Source organism: Meleagris gallopavo, chromosome 7, assembly GCF_000146605.3.
Source record: "Meleagris gallopavo isolate NT-WF06-2002-E0010 breed Aviagen turkey brand Nicholas breeding stock chromosome 7, Turkey_5.1, whole genome shotgun sequence".
NCBI lineage: Eukaryota > Metazoa > Chordata > Aves > Galliformes > Phasianidae > Meleagris > Meleagris gallopavo.
The window spans coordinates 28,997,379-29,015,583 of record NC_015017.2 but is presented as its reverse complement, the minus strand read 5'-3'; the positions used below and the strand labels follow the sequence as shown (position 1 = coordinate 29,015,583).

The following is an 18,205-nucleotide window of genomic DNA, read 5'->3' as shown; positions in this document are numbered from 1 at the left end:
TGCTTACAAGATAAGATGTTGATGCCTGGATTTAACAAGACAATAACTTGTCTCCCCACCACCCAGACCTACCAGCACTTTAAAATGTTCCTCCACTGCTGCCTTTCTGCTTCATTACGTTTGGTGCTGAAGCATCAGAAAGGTAGCTGACATCTCTTACAGAGTGTGTCATTTCCTTTACACAGATTTCCTGAGGGCTGAGCAAACCACGTGTGTATGTACAGCAAGAAATACATACAAAAATACATAAATTATGCAATGGCATTCAGGTATCAGTATAGAGGGCTGGTGGGCTGGTGAATGGTGTGTGTGCGCAGCTGTGTGGGACTGCTGGTAGTGTTTGTACCATGCAGGGTCTGCAATGTGAGTGAGGCATATTACTCATGTGGCAGATTGGTTTGGAATATCATTAAAAATATATATATGTTGTTGAAACTGTCATTTCTTTCTGCTTTTTTTTTTTCTTTCCTTTTTTTTAAAGTATAGGTTACAGATGGGGGTGGGGGGGGAAAACCACTGGGTTTGCCTGGTCCTGCCCTACTGCATGCTATGAAGTCAGTAGAAGGGAAATTAATTCTCTTCACTCAGAGCTTTCTGTTCACTGATGCCACAGGGGATAGCTGAAGCAGAAGTGACTACATTCCTATATATTCCTAAATGACTATATTCCTAAATGACTCTATTCCCATCAACAGTAACAGCAATGTGCACTGATGTGCTCCTTGGCTGCATATTTCTATTTGACTCCATCATCTCGGTAAGATTCAAATATCAATTAGGGAGGCAGAAAAGACAGATGTGTTTATGGGATTGCTTTCTGACTCTGTTCCTCCTGCTCTGCCCTCAGCACAGGGTGCTGCTGTGCTCTGTGTCACACTGCTGCCACTCTGCCCTCGGAGCTGCCTCTGCTAAGGGAGCAAAGTATTAACAGGCAATAGATTTGGGAAGATACAGTGAGGGGGTTTCTGCATTTTGCATATAATGAAATACAGATAAAAGTGTAATGTGCTGATGAAAAAGAACAAAATACTTTGCTTTATAGTCTTAAATGTGTATGTTACAATTTTTTAAAATAAAAATTGTTATGCCTTATCAATACTATTACCAGCTGGTATCCTATAGTTTTGTATCATTCATTCTCACAATGTGAATTGGGGAATGATGAGAACATGGGCTGATGTGAATTGGGGATGTTGTCAGTTGGTGACGGTGTGAACTGGGGATGATACAAATTGAGGACAGCATGAATTGGGGATGACGTGAATTGAGGATGTAGTGAATTGATGGCAATGTGAATTGGAGATGATGGGAAGTGGACTGGGGATGTTGCAACTTGGGGATGATGTGAATTGAGGACAACATAAATTGGGGATGTTCTGAATTGGTGACAATGGGAACTGAGGCTGCTGTGAATTTGTGACCATGTGAATTGGGGACGATGTGAACTGGGGACATGAGCAATCACATAGTGATCGACAGCCTTGGGCGTTGTAGGTGTGATGTGGGGAACCAATAAGGCAAGGAAACCAGCCCAGCTGAGGGCATAATTTTTTTCCCCACCTTGAGCTATGCCTTTTTTGCTTTTTATTTCCTCTGCGACTGCCAGAGGGCTCCAAGAATGCCCAAGGAAGGGATGGCTGGAACCTTCCCAGGGAGCTGCTGCAGGATGCCAAGAGACAGCTCTCCCTGGTTATTCACTCAGCAGAGATGCTGCTCTGCTCGGTGCTGTCTCAGCCCTGCACGCTCATCCATCTGCCATGAGCACTCTGGCTCAAGCCATTGGTGTGGAATGAGTCCAGCCCTTTGGTTCTCAAGGCAGTGCCCAAAAAGCTGCTTATGAAAAACGACAAACATTTTGGACAGAAATAAACATAAGCAGTTGGAAAGCGGGAGTACATCTGAAGTAGCAAGAAGTTATCTTGCTGTTTGCTATGCATTATAAATACACAGCCATCTCAAGTCAGACATTTTCAGGGGGATTTATGCATATATATTATGTGAGCACATGTATTTCCCTACACAAATGGTGCCATAGCTGGGCACACACCCAAGGAAGCTCCACTGAGCGCACAGTTTGCAGCTACCAGCTCAGCCCATCCTCCCTCCCCTCTCGTGCTGCTTCTCAGCCCTTCCTCAGCTTTGATGCCCAGCACTGGGCTGAGCAGGGCAGGTCCTGGTGGGCCTGAACTGCTGGGGCTGGAGCAAAGACAAATCCCACACCTGCATCCCTTGGAAGGAAAGAAGGGATCTGTGCATCCCCAGCCCGCATCCTGCAGGGGAGGAGGCACAGATGTTTGTTTTGGGAATAATAACTCAAGTGCACTTCTGCAGCACTCAGAGGAGGGCTGTAAACAGGTAAACAAAAATGGTGCTGCATTCGTGCTAAATAGTGCTTATAGCCACATGGAAATTAGGCTGATAGAAATGATAGGCTCTCTATCCATCCCTCTCTCTTTCCCCATTCTCCATCTCTTTCCCAGTCTTTTTGAGTGCTCTCCTGGCAGCCCTGCTGGCTGGCTCCAAGTGGCACACATTCAGGAGCAATGCACCACTGCCATCCAACATTTTTAAGGACTCTGTGGATGCAGTTGAGCTCCAGCCATCAGCCACCACCAGTCCTGCACTGGTGGGGTTCCCTTGCTCCTGCAGGCAGAATAAAGCTCTTAGATCTCATTCAAAAAGCAATCATATTCTTCTCTGCCCCAACACATGATGAGCATGAATTTGTTTCAAGCTGTTATTACACTGGGGCACTTCTCTTTCTTTCTTGCTCCTCTTCCCCAGCCATCTTATTCCAAGTATTTAAACAATTCCAGTCCCATTTCTCCCAGTAAGCACCAAAAATTCACTCTCTTACAACACAGCTGAGGAAATAAATTCAAATGTATTCTGCGTCTGGCAGCACGGCGTGATTGATGCAGCTCCGTGTTGCCATGTCTTTTTGTTCTGCCACACTCAGTAATTCAATTATGCTAAACAGAGCTTCAATTCCCCGCATTGTGGCATGCCTAGCACCAGCAGCAGGGCTGATTCCCAGTAACTCTGTGTAATTCTTCCTAAGAAAGCAGAGAGGAAGGGCTGCTATAAGCAAGGAGAGACCTGACAACCACTACGAATCTGAGGGATTCATATAACAGTTAACTATGGAAATACCATATACCAATATAACAGCCCACACACTGACTGGTAAGCAGCTAGGACACACAGCCCTTCATGAAGGTAATAAAGAAAGGGACTGGCTACAGACAAACACCCAGAGCATCACCAAACTGAACAATTCCGAAAGTTTAATATAGCTGTAGATAAAACTGAGCTTGCAGTATTAATGAATACAAGAGTCTGTTGTTTTGTATTATTCAAATAAACTTGTACATTTATACAGTTATAGAGTGCATGCCAGAAAATGCATTTAGCTTATTCTAATTCAAATATGTACAATTTACAATATAATTCAAGCATAAATTCAGCAGTAGAGAACACAGACCGGCTGTGCAGTCGAACAAACAGATACACTTCTCTTAGCACAAGCATTAGGGCTGGGTGAAAACGTTCAGGAAAAACACAAAAGGGGCCACATCATTAAAAATGAAGTGTTAACCAGGATTAACTTCCTGAACCCAATAACCAGAGACAGTTACCAACCATCCATGTTTTTACTTTCACTCTCAGTAACAGAAGACGCGTATATTTTAGCCTTAACGTACATCATACATTGCAATACAAGCCACAAGCCTCAGAAAACTTGTGTACAACAAGGACAGGAGAATTATTTAAAATGTTGAATCAACTGTCACTTTCAGTATTTTATATGGCATCAGTTCAACAAACACGAGACCGCTGTCCCAGTGTTGGTGCACAGGCACCCAGCACCTCACCACCGCTCGCGCTCAGCCCCTTACATTCATTGTGTGCAGCACATGGCTGGGGACACTCCACTGCTCTTAGCATGGAGGCATGCTGGCTGTCCGTATGGAAGCCTGGGTGCAGGGGGCTGCCCCAAGACCTGCTGTGTCAGGAGGGGCTGCAGGGAGGTAGGCTGCCCTGAGCACGATGGGTGCCCCATCCCTGGAGATGCCAAAGCCATGGATAGGGCTCTGGGCAGTCTGAGCAGATGAGGGACAGCCAACCCGTGGCACAAAGTGGAACTGGGTGATCTTTAAGGTTCCCTCCAACCTAAGCCATCCTATGTTTCTACGACTCATCAGCCATCATGACGCTGGTTCAATGTCCTTAGCTTTCTGCTTTGGACTGGAGGTGGCATATTTAATGTGGATGCCTGACCTTCGTATGTGGCCATTTTCACTCGGCCAAGGTCGTGTGGAAGAGTTACAAATGGCACAAAACTCTGTTTATAAAATGGCCTGAATAAGTGTTAGCAAATAGGGGAAAAACATTCAGCTCTTACCTTGCAACGTTGGAATTCTGCTCATCACTTGAGTGTACAGCATCAGCACGCAGGGAGCCACACACACACACAGTTCCCTTAAACAACAGGCAAAGTATTACAGTATGGCCAAAGGTGTAAAAAGCATGCAGTGCCACTCAGAAATCATCACAAACAGTGGAAAAAACCTTTAGTTAATATAAAGTCCATGAGTGCACAGCTGATGGAGCACTGGGCAACTTCCAGGCCAAGCACTGAGCCCCAGTGGACGCTCAGCCAACCCTTCCAGCAATATTGCATTTCTCAGTTCTCATCCCATGCCACCATTTCTATCCAAACCAAACTACTGTTTCCCAATGAAGAGCAGATCCATCCTTATTGAGCAAGCGTAAGCATGCACACCCAGTGGCCCAGAGCTCTCAAGCCAGAACTGCCCTACACGACTGCCATTGCACTTGTACATCTCCAAGACCACACAGCTGTGCTTTGCCTCCAACACCTTGATGCCATGCTGCCAGTGCTGCCCCATGGTCTGCCTCACCCAGACCTCCCACTGAAGCAAGACAGAGAGCCTTGTCACTGCCCAGCTCCAAAATAGCCACCCTGTTTTGGGTCCTTCAGCACAGCCCAGGCACTGCAACAGCCTGGTGTTAGGCAGGGTTAAGCACAGGTGTTGGGGCACAACAGCAGAGAGGGAATAAAACAGGATAAAAACCCCAAAACCACACAGAGCCACAGGAGGATACCAGACCGAACATTTACACAAAGTATTACTCATTTCAAAACCCACAGGGTCAATCTTGGTTAACGTCTTTGCATGTGTTCTCACCACAGAGAAAGCAGTACAGGGATCACCATGGGACACAGCAGCTCTCACAGCTCTGGCTGCAAGATGTGGGCTCACAGAACCACCGCTGGGACCTGGGTTTGCAGGATGGGTTTGCAGAGTAAGGGAGAGCAAAGCCCTGGCACACAGGGGCTGAGAGGAGCCCAGCTCTGCTCCTGGGGCAGAGCATCCACAACAGAAGCCTGGCTGACTTCAGGAACAACTGAATAACAACTGTTGTCATGTTCAGCTGTCCTGAGAAACCAAGCATGTTGTCTTACAGGGATAAATGATGGAAGGATTCTAATTTTTTTTTTTTTTCTAATTTTATCTGAAGCGCCAATTTCACTTAGTTCTTTACAGTTTTTCCTAGCCTTATCAATAGAAGCTTCTTTTCTCAACAGCGTCTCGTAAAATACACTAACTTTTTTTCCAGCAGTCTAGAGGCAGGAAAAGAAAACCCAAGAAGAACTTAAAGCAAAATGTAAACCAACAGTTAGTTTAAGGCCAGCAGGTTTGGTGTGAGGAATTAATGAATACAATTCCTTTTAGGATAAAAATAAAATAAAACGAAAATCACATGCATTGTAACTACTTTGTTGAACAAAATAGAATCATAAAATAGCCTGGCTTGAAAAGGACCTCAATGCTCATCCAGTCCCAACCCCCTGCTATGTGCAGGGTCACCAACCAGCAGCCCAGGCTGCCCAGAGCCACATCCAGCCTGGCCTTGAATGCCTGCAGGGATGGGGCATCCACAGCCTCCTTGGGCAACCTGTTCCAGTGTGTAACATCACAACCCTCGTCAGAAAAAAAGAAAACGAACTCAAATTATAACCTACCCTGAAAGTTACCCACTCACACGTTTTACCTGCTACTGACTCTTAAGAAATACGCAGGGAACGGAACACCCCTGGATGCATTTTTCAGAATATACAGTAATAAATATAGTAGGAGCCATGCCAGAAAAATCAGATGCAGGAATTGCACACTATTATTGCATGCGCATCGTGGTTCTACATGCCGGGGGCAGACGGCTCTGCTGGCCCCGGGCAGCCTGCTGGTGTACCCACAGCCCTGCCAGCACAGGGCATGGAGCCACGTGGAGCTCTGGTAGGCCATCCTCCTGCTGGGGCAGTCCGGCCTTGGTAGCTGGGTTATGTGAAGCGATCCGAATTCATTTTTCTCAGTTTTGGAGGAAGGTTCCCTTCCATCCGCCCGCCGCCCGACAGTTTCTGGAGCTTGGGCGGCAAGTCGGCCACAGACTGGCTCATGGGATCCGACATCATCTTGGTGGCTTTGGACACCAGTTTCTCTTCTGAATTCCCAGGGACTGAGCTGATCCGCTGCAGTTTCATGGGCAAATCGCCCATGCTGTAGGCCTTCTCTGAGGTGGTGGAGCTCATCCTGAGGAGTTTTTTAGGGAAGTCGTCCCTTCCAGTTATTTTCTGCAGTTTGGAAGGTAGTTTTATGCCAACCTCATCCAGACCATCCAGGCACTCCACCGAGTTATTCCTCTCCTTGCTGTTGCTGACAGCGGGTGCTATCAGGGGCGAGGACATGAGCAGCATCTCCTCCTGCTCCTTCACGCTGTACGGCGGCGTGGGGACCTCAAACGTCGCGTGGAACTGCGAGTAGTCGACTTTGAAGAACCCTTCTTCCAAGGAAATAACCGGGAAGAAGCGGTGGCCCCACAGCACCTCATCCTCGGTGTAGGATGTCCTGGCCTGGCACGTCATCCCTGCAAGCAGCAAGGGACAAAAGTGCATCTGTTAGACACAATTTAGGAACCGCACAAACCTTGGAGGTTTTTGAATGTTTTAAAGGAAAGAGTTGATGTTTTAAACATATGAAAGAAAAGGCATTGGCACGTCTACCACTTTCACATAGTTACTATTAAATTGTCATTCTCGATGGGAGAGGTGCCAAAAAAAAAAAATAAGAGAAAGGGATGTGCCTGTATGAATAATTCATGTCTGTTCTTATGGCCACTTCTGAAGGCTCTGCTGATGAAGGCAAAACACAAGCTATCTTGATAGCCTCAGCACTGAGCTAGCAGGAGCTGCTAACTTGAACGTGAACTTGGACTTGTTGCGACCTTAAAGGATGGCCTGGCTGCTCCACATACTCATCATATTCACCAAAATACATAAAGCATGAGGGCTGGTTTTGTGTATCGCTTGACTGAACCAAGCCCATCCTGGTGCACTGTGCTCCATTGGAACGCAGTGAGCACGGGCTGGGAAATGCATTTATTTCTCTTTAAGTGCTTTGCTGGCAACCTGCCCACAGATCACAGATATATAGCGACCTGGCCGAGATCAAAGGTTCCAACTGTTAGCACAGACAAAGAAATACGACCAAAGGGCCCAACACAGCCCTTGTCTTCCCTTCTGCTCCTGCCTCTTGCCTGCACATGCTGCTCCTCCTCTGGGCCATTGGCCCTGGCTGCCTGCCTGACCTCAAGAACCAGATGGAAGCAGTGACTGGGGCAGCTGGAGGTTTCCAGAGTATGTGTGTTGGGTTTTCTTGTCTTTATTCCCCAGATGGCATCTACAGCAATCTAGAAATATGGCTACACAGCCATTTCATCCTATGATCATAGAATCATAAAATATCCCAAATTGGAAGGGACCTGTAAGGATCATCAAGTCTAACTCCTGATGTAACAAACTGACAAAAGGACATTTTATTCTCAAATCTTAAATCTGCCTGGACAATCACACGCTCTGCCTGGTTGGCAGCAATGCCTTTAAGTCAGGAGCAAGTGAAAGGAAACTTTGGAAAGCACATGAAAAACGCTACCAGGGCTGTAGGAAAGGGGAGCAGGGCATGAATATGCATCTGATGACACACAGCCAGAGAAGTAAAACATTATTATGCTTCATGTTACCGCTATCGGGATGAAAGTTTCAGCTTCGTGTAGAAATTTTGATTGCTAATACTCCACAGGACACAAACCTCACAATTTTATCCCTTAAAGGAAAAGTGTGAACATGGGAAGGTTTTGCCCTGGCTGCACCCCTCACTGCCCACAGTGCTTATAAATACCACTGCTAGTGCAGCTTTCAAACCCAGCCCATCCCTGCTGTCACCAACAGAGCAATACTTTACACCTCATGATGCATTTTCACCCTGTGTTTCCATTTTCTTTATGAAGCGGAAGCAAACGCGTGCCTAATGGGTTTAGAAAAAAAATCCACAGTTTTCACCAAAAAAAAAGGTAATTACAGTGAGTACTTCTGCCATCTGCAGCCTTTATCCTGCAGCAGTTCATTAGCTGAATTTTCAGAGGGAAAGCACGACCCTTTCCCTGCTGCTCCCCTAGACCTGACCCCAAGGGAGCCTTCATTAGGACAGAGAGCTTCCAGCAATGCGTGCACGTGGCAAAGCAGCACTCAGAGCTGCCCACAGAGCAAGGGCTGCTCGACTCCATGACCTGTGCTTTAGATGGCAAATGAACTTCAAATGCAGAGCTCTCCTTCTAGGACAGCTGGAGAAGGACTATGTAACCATGCTGATGGTACACAAAGTTGGACCTGTGCTGCAGGGCTGCCTCACAGGATCATAGAATCACAGGACCATGGAATTACTGAGGTTGGAAAAGACCTCTGAGACACCCCACCCCCCAAGTCCAACCCTCACCACCCCCCCCCCCCTCCTTCCCACATCCCTCAGTGCCACATCCCCACAGCTCTGGGACACCCTTAGGGATGGTGCTCCCCCACTCCCTGTCAACTGTGTCACTGCCTGACTGCTCTTTGGAGAAGAAAACGTTCCCTAACACCCAACCTGACCCTCCATGCTCCAGGCTGCCTCATGCTGTAGGACTGCCCATGCCGCACTGTGCTCCAGGCTGCCTCACACTGCAGGGCTCTTCTGCAAGAAAATCCATCTTTTATTGTATCAATGTAACCCTATGGAAGCTCATCTGAGAGAGGAATATTTGCAGGTGTATCATTTTTTCTTCAAGTTCAATGCATTCTATTCACTAACAAACCCAAGGTTGCAAATTACTCAGCAGTCCCCCAGAGGAGCTGCAGCTACTGACACACTTGTCGGCACCAGGAATAATTGTCAAGCTAAGCAGAAGATGCTAGGAGGTGCTGAACGTGCTCTGTTAAGGCACTGGGCAAGAAATCAGTTCAGATTTTCCTTCAGCTCCACTGCATTGCTCTGCTCTCCCTCCCCTTGCCGTGCCCTCAAACTCCTCATGGCAGAATCCTACGAGCGTGGCAGTGCCTCTCTGCAAGCAGTCAGCCCATACTCAATACATGCCAGGTATGGAAAGGCTATTTCTCTGCCACCAACAGCAAGAGTCAAACTCCAACAGCAAGAGATGGGAGGGCATGGCACCGAGCAGAGCACAGCAGGGCAGGGAACCTCGCCTTCCTCCTGGCTTCATGATGAACTTCAGCTCAAACACATCCAAATGGGAGAACACCAAAACTCAAAGCAATATTATTTCCAGGCTTTCCCATAGGCTGTCATCTGCAGCAGTGCTCCTATCTGAACAGCCACCACTGTACTACTTTCTATGTCTCCATACTTAATCTATGCTCTGCTACGAGCAGCCCTGCCATCTTACAGCAGGTGCAGCTCCTCCTGCTCCCACCAAATCAACCAGGTCCCAGACCAAGCTCATGGGTTCTGCTCTGCCTCTGTTCATAGAGCCACCACTGTTGAAAAAGACTTCTAAAAATCAACTAGTCTGTCATTACAGATTCTTCTTTTCCCCAAGGAGTTATCCATCAGCAGGTACGATACTGACACTTCTTTCCATGCCTTCATCATGTTAATGGGCTGCTTACATTTCTACCAGCTTGTCTATTATTAATATTCATTTGCGGTATAAAATTTAAACTCTCCTTTGGAATAAACTCTCCGAATGCTGCGCAGCCATCCATTTGTCAAAGGAAAAGGCTGAGATGAGCATTGTTTATCACTCCAAACATAGGCTTCCACCACAAAGTGCTCTTCAGGGCTGACTGCAATGCACATTAACAAAGCTCTAGCTGAATAAAAAAATCACAATAATGTACCTGAAAAGTAGGAACAACTGTCCAATAAGAAAACCTCTATTATTTCAAAAAACACAGGATGCAATAACATTGTTCACAGTGCCAGAGGGAAGAGATTTCCAAACAGAAGCTGCTCTTCTGCTAGCAAAACATGTTATTTTGGCTGAATACACTGCATGCTCACAACTCCAAATCCTGAGCATTTTGGACCACTTCACCTAAGACTGTCCTGCAGTGCTTCCACAAGAAGCTGGAGCTGCCATTCCTCCTCCTGCCCATGCTGACGATGCCACACGTGTACATAGAATCATCACAGAATGGCCTGGGTTAAAGAGTACCACAATTCTCATCCAGTTCCAACCCCCTGCTGTTTGCAGGTCACCAACCAGCAGCCCAGGCTGCCCAGAGCCACATCCAACCTGGCCTTGAATGCCTGCAGGGATGGGGCATCCACAGCCTCCTTGGGCAACCTGTTCCAGTGCCTCACCACCCTCTGGCTGAAAAACTTCCTCCTATAAGAACTTCCTCCTGTTCCACCCCAGAAGCCATGCAGTGAGGCACAGCACCCAGCCTCCTGCCCCTCCACCACTGCAGATGCCAGGTGCTGCAGAGCTGAACCCCATGGGATGCAGTTGAGAACGGAGCTGCTTGGGGCAGCCCCCCCATGTACGTGCTCCATGCTCATCTGGTCACACTGGGACAGCCCAGCCATGCACGTCTCAGAACATTTTCCATCGCTGCCCTTGAATAAAGTAGAGCAGAGCTGCTGTCCAGGCCAAGCATGGGTTAAATTGGTGAACCTTGAGATTTATCTGAAGGCATTTTTTTAATAACCATGCCTTTGCCTTTCATCATTCGCACTGTCTGAAGCAAGCGCTATCACCGCAGCAAAAGGCATCTATCTGCCATATTATAAGTTATTAACTACAAGTTATTATTTCTAATGAGGTAGAACATTTGCTGTTAGAGCCCCGGCCGGGCTGAAGAAGTGAACGCAATTAGCTCAGCTCAGCCAGGCGGCAGCTCTGCCAGCTTTTGTTTTCCTGTCCGTGGCTCCAGCAGCTCAGCTCCCCATCCCAGCAAGCACAGCTGGCAGGAGGGGAGCTCCCAGCACAGCTCCCAGCCACCCAGCGAGAGGACAGGATCCCTCAGCATCCCAAACCCCAGTCATTAAGATCATTAGCGCGATTGCTTCAAGCTTTGCTACAGGATCAGGCTCGTTCCACAACAGAGCAAGACCGTTCCAAAGGATGGCAGTTGTTGACAAAAGCCCTGCAGAAACCTAATTCTATCTGCAATAACCCTCAAGTTATGTCTAAATTTCTAAAGGACCTGTATGGGGATGGCTGTATCCAGGCAACTCCTGGAACTCACAATGTGCAGCCTTGCAGACCTGGCAGACACGCTGCCACTTCTCTTTTTCTTGTTTCTCGGGCCCTGTGCATTAAGACTAATTTAGCACTGCCATCTGAGGCCATGAAAGCAATGCAAGGAGAGAACTTTGGTGTGAACTTGGCATAATGATACACCGTGCTGCACTACCATGGGACCAAGGGAAGATCAGCAGCTCCAGCAGGACAGAGGTGGCACGACTGCCACAGAAATCCATTTCTCTTGGGCTTCCAGGATGGTAGAAAAGAGAAACAGTGGCTTTTGGAAACCAAGGGAACAACAAGCTGGTTGGCAGCACATTCAGCACAGTATCCCAATGGGAGCACCTGGCTGCCGAGCCTCTCTCTGCCTGAAATGAAAGTAAATGACTGAATTCTGCAATAAGACAGAAAATGGGCACCTGAAATGCGAGGGCAGAAACAATTCAGCCAAACCCAGAGTGATGGATGCTCTCAGGCTTTTCCTCCCAATGTTTGCTGCAGCATTATTTTTTAATACAACTTAAAATGACAAGCTGTGCCACGCACAGCTGAGAAACACAGCCCAATTTCTACCCTGACAGCAGGCACGGTGCCTAAGCCTTAATAGTTGCCATCTATTTTGAAGGAGCAGCTATTCTTAGCACCAGCGTTCTTCCACCATAATTCCAGGATACATTTTTTATTAGGTGGACAATCGTTGGAAGTGCCATAAAACTTTGTCAATTTGCAGCTGCCAGCCCCGGCTGCTGCCCAGCCTAATGCCTGATTTATGGCACAGCACTTCTGCAATCCCATGTTCCTTAACAGAGGAGAGGCAGGCAGACACTGTGCCACCTTCACATGCTTAATGGCTTTGATTATTTTTAAATAACATTCCAATTAAATAATCGCTTCTAAAGATGAAAAAGTGGCGTTTTATCAAATCGTGGAATTGTTAAGGTTGGAGAAGCCCTGTTGGATTCCCAAGCCCACCCCCCCATGCCCACATCCCTCAGTGTGGCATCCTCACAGTTCTGGCACACCCCTAGGGATGGTGACCCCGACTCCATGGGCAGCTGTGCCACTGCCTGACTGCTCTTTGGAGAAGGAATTGTTCTTCATATCCAACATATTTCCTCACAGGCAATGCTGCAGAATGGCAGCCATCAGCTGCTCCTTATCTGCACCCAAAGGCCCAGCATCCACGTGCCAAGGAGCCAGGGGCAGACAGCAGAGGGGTGAGGCTGCAGCTACAAAGAAAAGAAAACATTTGGATTCTGATAGCTCTGCACATGATTTTTTTCCTTCCATAGCAGGGAAGCAGAGAGGCTGCCCATTTCGTCCTTTTAGATCCACTCTGCTTTCTCTGATGACAGCACAAGAGGGATGCAGTGACAGGACGGGGTGCTGGCATGCCCCCCATGGCACAGCATGCTCTGCCTTGTGGGTTGGAATTCCAGACAGCTTTTCACAGAACACTTAATGCTTAACCACCATCTATCATTGAAATCTATAAACCACGCCAGCGAAAGGAGGTCAGAGATCAAACGAAGGAAGGATGTATGCAAAGAGGGAACAACGGGAGCGAGGGGGATTGAGTAACAAAACGCACGCATTTATGCAACAGTCAGACATCACTCTTGTGCTGAACATTGTAATTTCTCACCGCACTGAATAGCAAAGGCAGGCTGCTGCCTTGCTGCCCGATTTAGATGCGTTGTTTGTGCTCCGGTGCTATAAATACCTCCCAGCTCGTTCAGGCTGTGCTCTTCTCCCAGCAGCTATCTATCTATCTGCACGCTTAAAAAGCCAGGGTATTTTTCTATCAGCTGCTCCTCCTAGGGCAGTTTTTAATCAGCGAGGCACACAGCTCTCTGGCACCTTGCAGACAGCTCGCCTCGATGTCTAGCAGGATTGCAGCCAGCGTGTGCTGTATGGGGCACTGAGTATCACAGAACCTGTGTGACAATGCCCAGCCCTGCTGCACACAGCCACACTGCCCCTGCCTAACAGCTGAATGCACAGTTAATGCAGTGGCAGCAATACATACTATCTAGCCTGGTATTTTTCATATATCATTTTTTTTAACATAAAAAAAAAAGAACCATGTTATTTTGGAAGAGCAACCTGTTCCCTCCCTTCTCCGTGCAACAGTGAGTCAGGGCTGATTTCAGCCCTCCAGCCCCTCTCTTGGAGCAGCTCTCCCTGCAGAGCCATCTGCTGCATGCTGCTCCCCACCTACCAGCACCGAGATGGCAGCTCTCACTGCCCTGCACCACACACAGCAAAGTGCTCTGCAGAGCCCCTTCCAGCCTGAATGCTCAGTGCTCCCTGCCCCTGGGCAGCTCTCCTCATGCTCATAGCTGCTAATCTTTCCCAAAGAAGCACAGAGCCAACAGCAGACCCCAGGCCAAGAGGAAAGGTGATGCTGCATTGCTCTCCTCCAGGCCCAGGCAAACCACAATAGTTTTGTTTGCAGCACAGTGTAACTGGACAAGCCACGGAGAAAGGACTGCTTTGTGAAATCTGAACAAAACTGTTGGTGGGCAGAGGATGCAGCGGGAATATACAGCTTAAAGGAAACGTAGGAGCAGTCTGCCAATTCACCACAAAAGGAAAGAAAAAGAAATTGAAAAGATCTTGAAAAATTATTATTCCCCTTGAATGAGAGCATTTTAGTTATGAGATCAGCAACACAAACATGAGTCCCAGTTCCCTTGGAATACACAAATCCATCAGTGGTCCCATGCTCCTCCAACACCCACCAGACCATATGCTGCTCAGCACCAAAATAGGGCTCATCCATCTTCAGGGCTGTAGCAAGTCTGAAGGAGTATCATACGTCACAGACTGCCTTCCTGGGATGGAGAACTGCATCTTCACATGGAAAAGCACTGGCGCTATGCAGTGCCTCTGAGCTGCTGTGTGCAGGCGGGAGATGCAGGGACCCAGCAGGACAGCAGCTCCTGGGGATGCTGGGGGCTCACTCACCTACACACACGTCCAACATAGCAAGCGGTCTGTAAGCAATGCTGCTGAAAGCAGCATGCCATACTGAATGGCAGCAACACAAGGAAAATAAAATACAACACAGCACTGTGTTTGAAAGTCAGTGTTCCCTATTTAGTGTTGTTGGTCTGACATGTGTAATAATTAAGCGAGTATCTTCACAACACTCAACACTGAAGGGCAACCCATTCATCCCCAGAGGCGCTTCAAATGAAGCTGCAGTGCTGCTGTAACTTGTCCTTCTGATCTGCATCCCCCTGGCTGCCTCCAACAGGACACTCAGCATGAGGCACCAGAATGACTGTCAGCCTCCCACAAAAGAGTGGAAGTCTGGTTTGCTATCCCCTCTTGATGTACTAGTATTTACAGTTATGATTAAGACTGGTCGCCCCACTACTCATGCACAGCTTACACATATCTTAGGGCTTAGGCTGAAGGATGGGGTCTCAGCTGCTGGAAGCCAAATACAGGCAAAAAAAGGAACAAATAGCCTCTGGCATCAGGCAAGAGGCTGCCTGCTGCAAATGGATGGCAAATTCCTGGGGAATGGGATTGCTAAAGGGCATCCCCTCCTTGACCCACAGCCATAATCCTCCCTTGGAGGTGATCATGGGCATCCTCCACGGGCATCCGGGATGGGAAGCAGAGATACCCAGCTCCTGCCATGCCCTCAGCACCACCAGCAGTGTTCAGGGGCATCTCTAGTCTGGTAAGCCCAGCAGCTTGGGGAACACACTGAATCTTCCTGCTGCACAGATAGCTGCTGGCATTACGCTCAGAGCAGCTCTTCTGTCTGCAGCAACTTCACCACGGCTGCCCACTGCGAGAGTGCCTGCTTTGCACTTGAAACGCAGCTCCATCACCAGCATCTCCTCGTGTGTACAGCTCATGTCATGTATTTAAAATTAATTCACAGTGCTTAACACAAAATCCCTTGAACTAAACATAGCATTTGCCGCAGCGTCTTCAGTTTTAGCTGACAAACATTTCTTGCAAACACGTCAGGCACACAGAGCTTCCCAAGAAATAGATGCTTTAACGTTGTCAGTTCTGGGTGAAATGAGTATTTTGATCATCTCTTTGATAATCCTGGGGCTATAAAAGTATCTTCAGGAAATCAGGCTCTCCCCAGTGTGTGTATATATATAAAAATATATACATACGTAGCACACGTGTGTAGCAAACAACTTATGGGATGAGGGGTAGAAAGCTCCCATAGGGTCCGTGTGGCTCCTGCCAGACCACAGCCTTTCATCAGACACAGAATCATAGAATCACCAAGGTTGGAAAAGACCTCCAAGATCATCCAAGTTCAATCTATCACCAATAGTTCTCACTGTGCCATGTCCCCCAACACAATATCTAAACATCCATGCTTCATTTCATTGCATCAAGCATAAGGCTGTGTTTGCCTACACTTTTATTACTAGACACAGTGAAGAAAACTCTGTCTTGTTGCTGAAATAACGGGGTGAGAAGGTGAAGTGTTGCTCACATTCCTGAGCCCATGCATTGGTGAGCAATGCCCTGCCCACAGACACAGAGCTCCAAGCCAACACAGCCTTACAGATCGCTGTGGGGACATGAGTGCCAGCAGGAACTGCCTGTGCTGCTCTGTAATGAGAAGAATTACACCTAAATGACAGCAAAGCCACAAGAGCACTATCAGTCACTCATTTCCAGAAGCAGTCAGTGGGAAAAGCATCGGATGCCCCAGTAGCAATGGCTATAGCACAGCATCCCCACAGTCTCCCTGTCCACCCTGCTCCCTCTGCTAAACCCAAACTCTTAAGAAGCCTCATCACGCATTCAGTAGCTTTGCATTATGTTATCCCTTTGGTAATACATCTGCCTGGTCTCTCCTTACTCTTACTTCTTACTACCAGATGCAATGCAGAGCTGTCCCTTCATTCACAGCATCACCAAACCTCTCCCATATTCAAGCAAACAAAAATCTCACACTAAAAACAGGCCCAACAATTCCTGGTGGGAAGGCCAGGCAGGCAGATAAGACCCCAAGTTATTGAATCCTGCTTTCTTCATATGGCCCATCTGCCACTACACCTTACATACAAAGCATCTTGAAGATAATATAGCAGAAAATAATTTCCTGTAGTGTGCACAGGAGAGAGACTATTACAGCAGTCAGCAAAGGTTAATTAGCAACAATATATATTGCACTGTGACGTCACGCAGCATACTTGTTATTCCCATGCATTCCCTCAGAGAATAAATAAGACAACTCAAAGCTGTGCTGTACAAATTGCTATATGCAATTGCTATATGCCCACGAGGAGCTTCTAATTTTATATACAAACCCATTCCCCTACATGCAAATTGAACCAATGCTCTCACCCCAAGCCTGCAAACTCAAAGGCAGGTTTAAAAATCTTGTAACTGGGGGACCTTTCTGACATTTGGGGGGGAAAAAAAAAAATAAATATGAATTTCAGGACGCAGACCATATTTTTGACAATTCCTTGTGAATGCTGTATGGCATTCCTTATAGTTTCCAATCCTGTATTGCAGCTGGGCTGCAGAGGTGCCTCCATGCAGCACATGCAGAAGGAGCAAACCTGAAGTTGTTCAGGCTGCAGTTGCCACCAGTACCTCTGCTCAAAGCCAAAAAGAGCAGGCATCAGTTTCATCACTTCTTAATCTGTAGGGTAAATATTAAATATAAGATAAATCCAAGAAACTACTGAGAAGAGTTTATCCAAGCTATATTCTCCAAGTCAAGGACTTGTTAATTATTTCCCTAAATATCTGATTTTATGCTGACACATCAAGAAAAAGGTGCTGGGAAAGTCTCTCCATTAACTTCTTGCCTCATTGTCAGGGTGGGAGATCCCTCACTGTAACAAAAAATACAACCTGAATGTACATGGAAACTGCTTCCATCCATCAGAAGGCCCATCTCAGGTCATGGGATGTCATGCTCAGCAAGAGTTCAAGAAGCACCTGGACACCACTCTCAGACACACGGTCTGACTTTTGGGTGGTTGTGTGTAGAGCCAGGAGTTGGACTCGATGGTCCTTGTGGGTCCCATCTGGCTCAGAATATCCTATGATTCTAAATCCCACAGCAAGAGCTATGCCACTACACTGCTGATGGGCACTAACCCTCACCCCACGTTTCTGAGCAGGATTAAGCAACACTGCTTAGCAGGGAGGGCATGAAGTGTGGTTTTCCTCCACAAACACAAGCCCTGCCCATACCACACCACACGGAACAAGGAACATAACACAAGTCCCTGCTCATCACATGCAGTGCATCATTTCAGCATCTTTCTTACCTCCTGTTTCCAGGAGCACCCCTACAGCCTCCAGGCAGCCACCCCGAGCCATACCTGGACCAGTCCCTGCTCTGTGCTCACCAGCAGCCAAGCAGCACCAGGATGCTGTGCTATACTACCTGAACACCATTAATTATTTTGTTTGTGTTTACTGATGTTCTCAGGTTGATCTGTTCAGTGCTAATGAGGCATTTATTCTCAATTAGAAGCCTCTTGCAGAAGTGAGCTGTAATTCCAGTGAGTTTTGCAGATGAATTAATCACAATGCGAGCGCTCAGCCTTCTGCTGGTGCCTCTGCTCTGTGCAACAAGCTCCTA

At 47.4% G+C, this 18,205-nt stretch overlaps 1 protein-coding gene across 1 annotated transcript in view; it reads right to left on the bottom strand.

Moving 5' to 3' along the window:
* Window positions 1-5,966: 5,966 nt before the first annotated feature.
* KCNJ3 (potassium inwardly rectifying channel subfamily J member 3) overlaps window positions 5,967-18,205 on the bottom strand; it is a gene marked incomplete at its 5' end in the record, with an annotated part of 28,144 nt that continues 15,905 nt past the window's right edge. Inside the window, one exon of the mRNA XM_010714083.1 lies at window positions 5,967-6,951. Within this exon, the coding sequence (XP_010712385.1) occupies window positions 6,368-6,951 (584 nt within the window). The remainder of the gene's footprint in view (window positions 6,952-18,205) is intronic.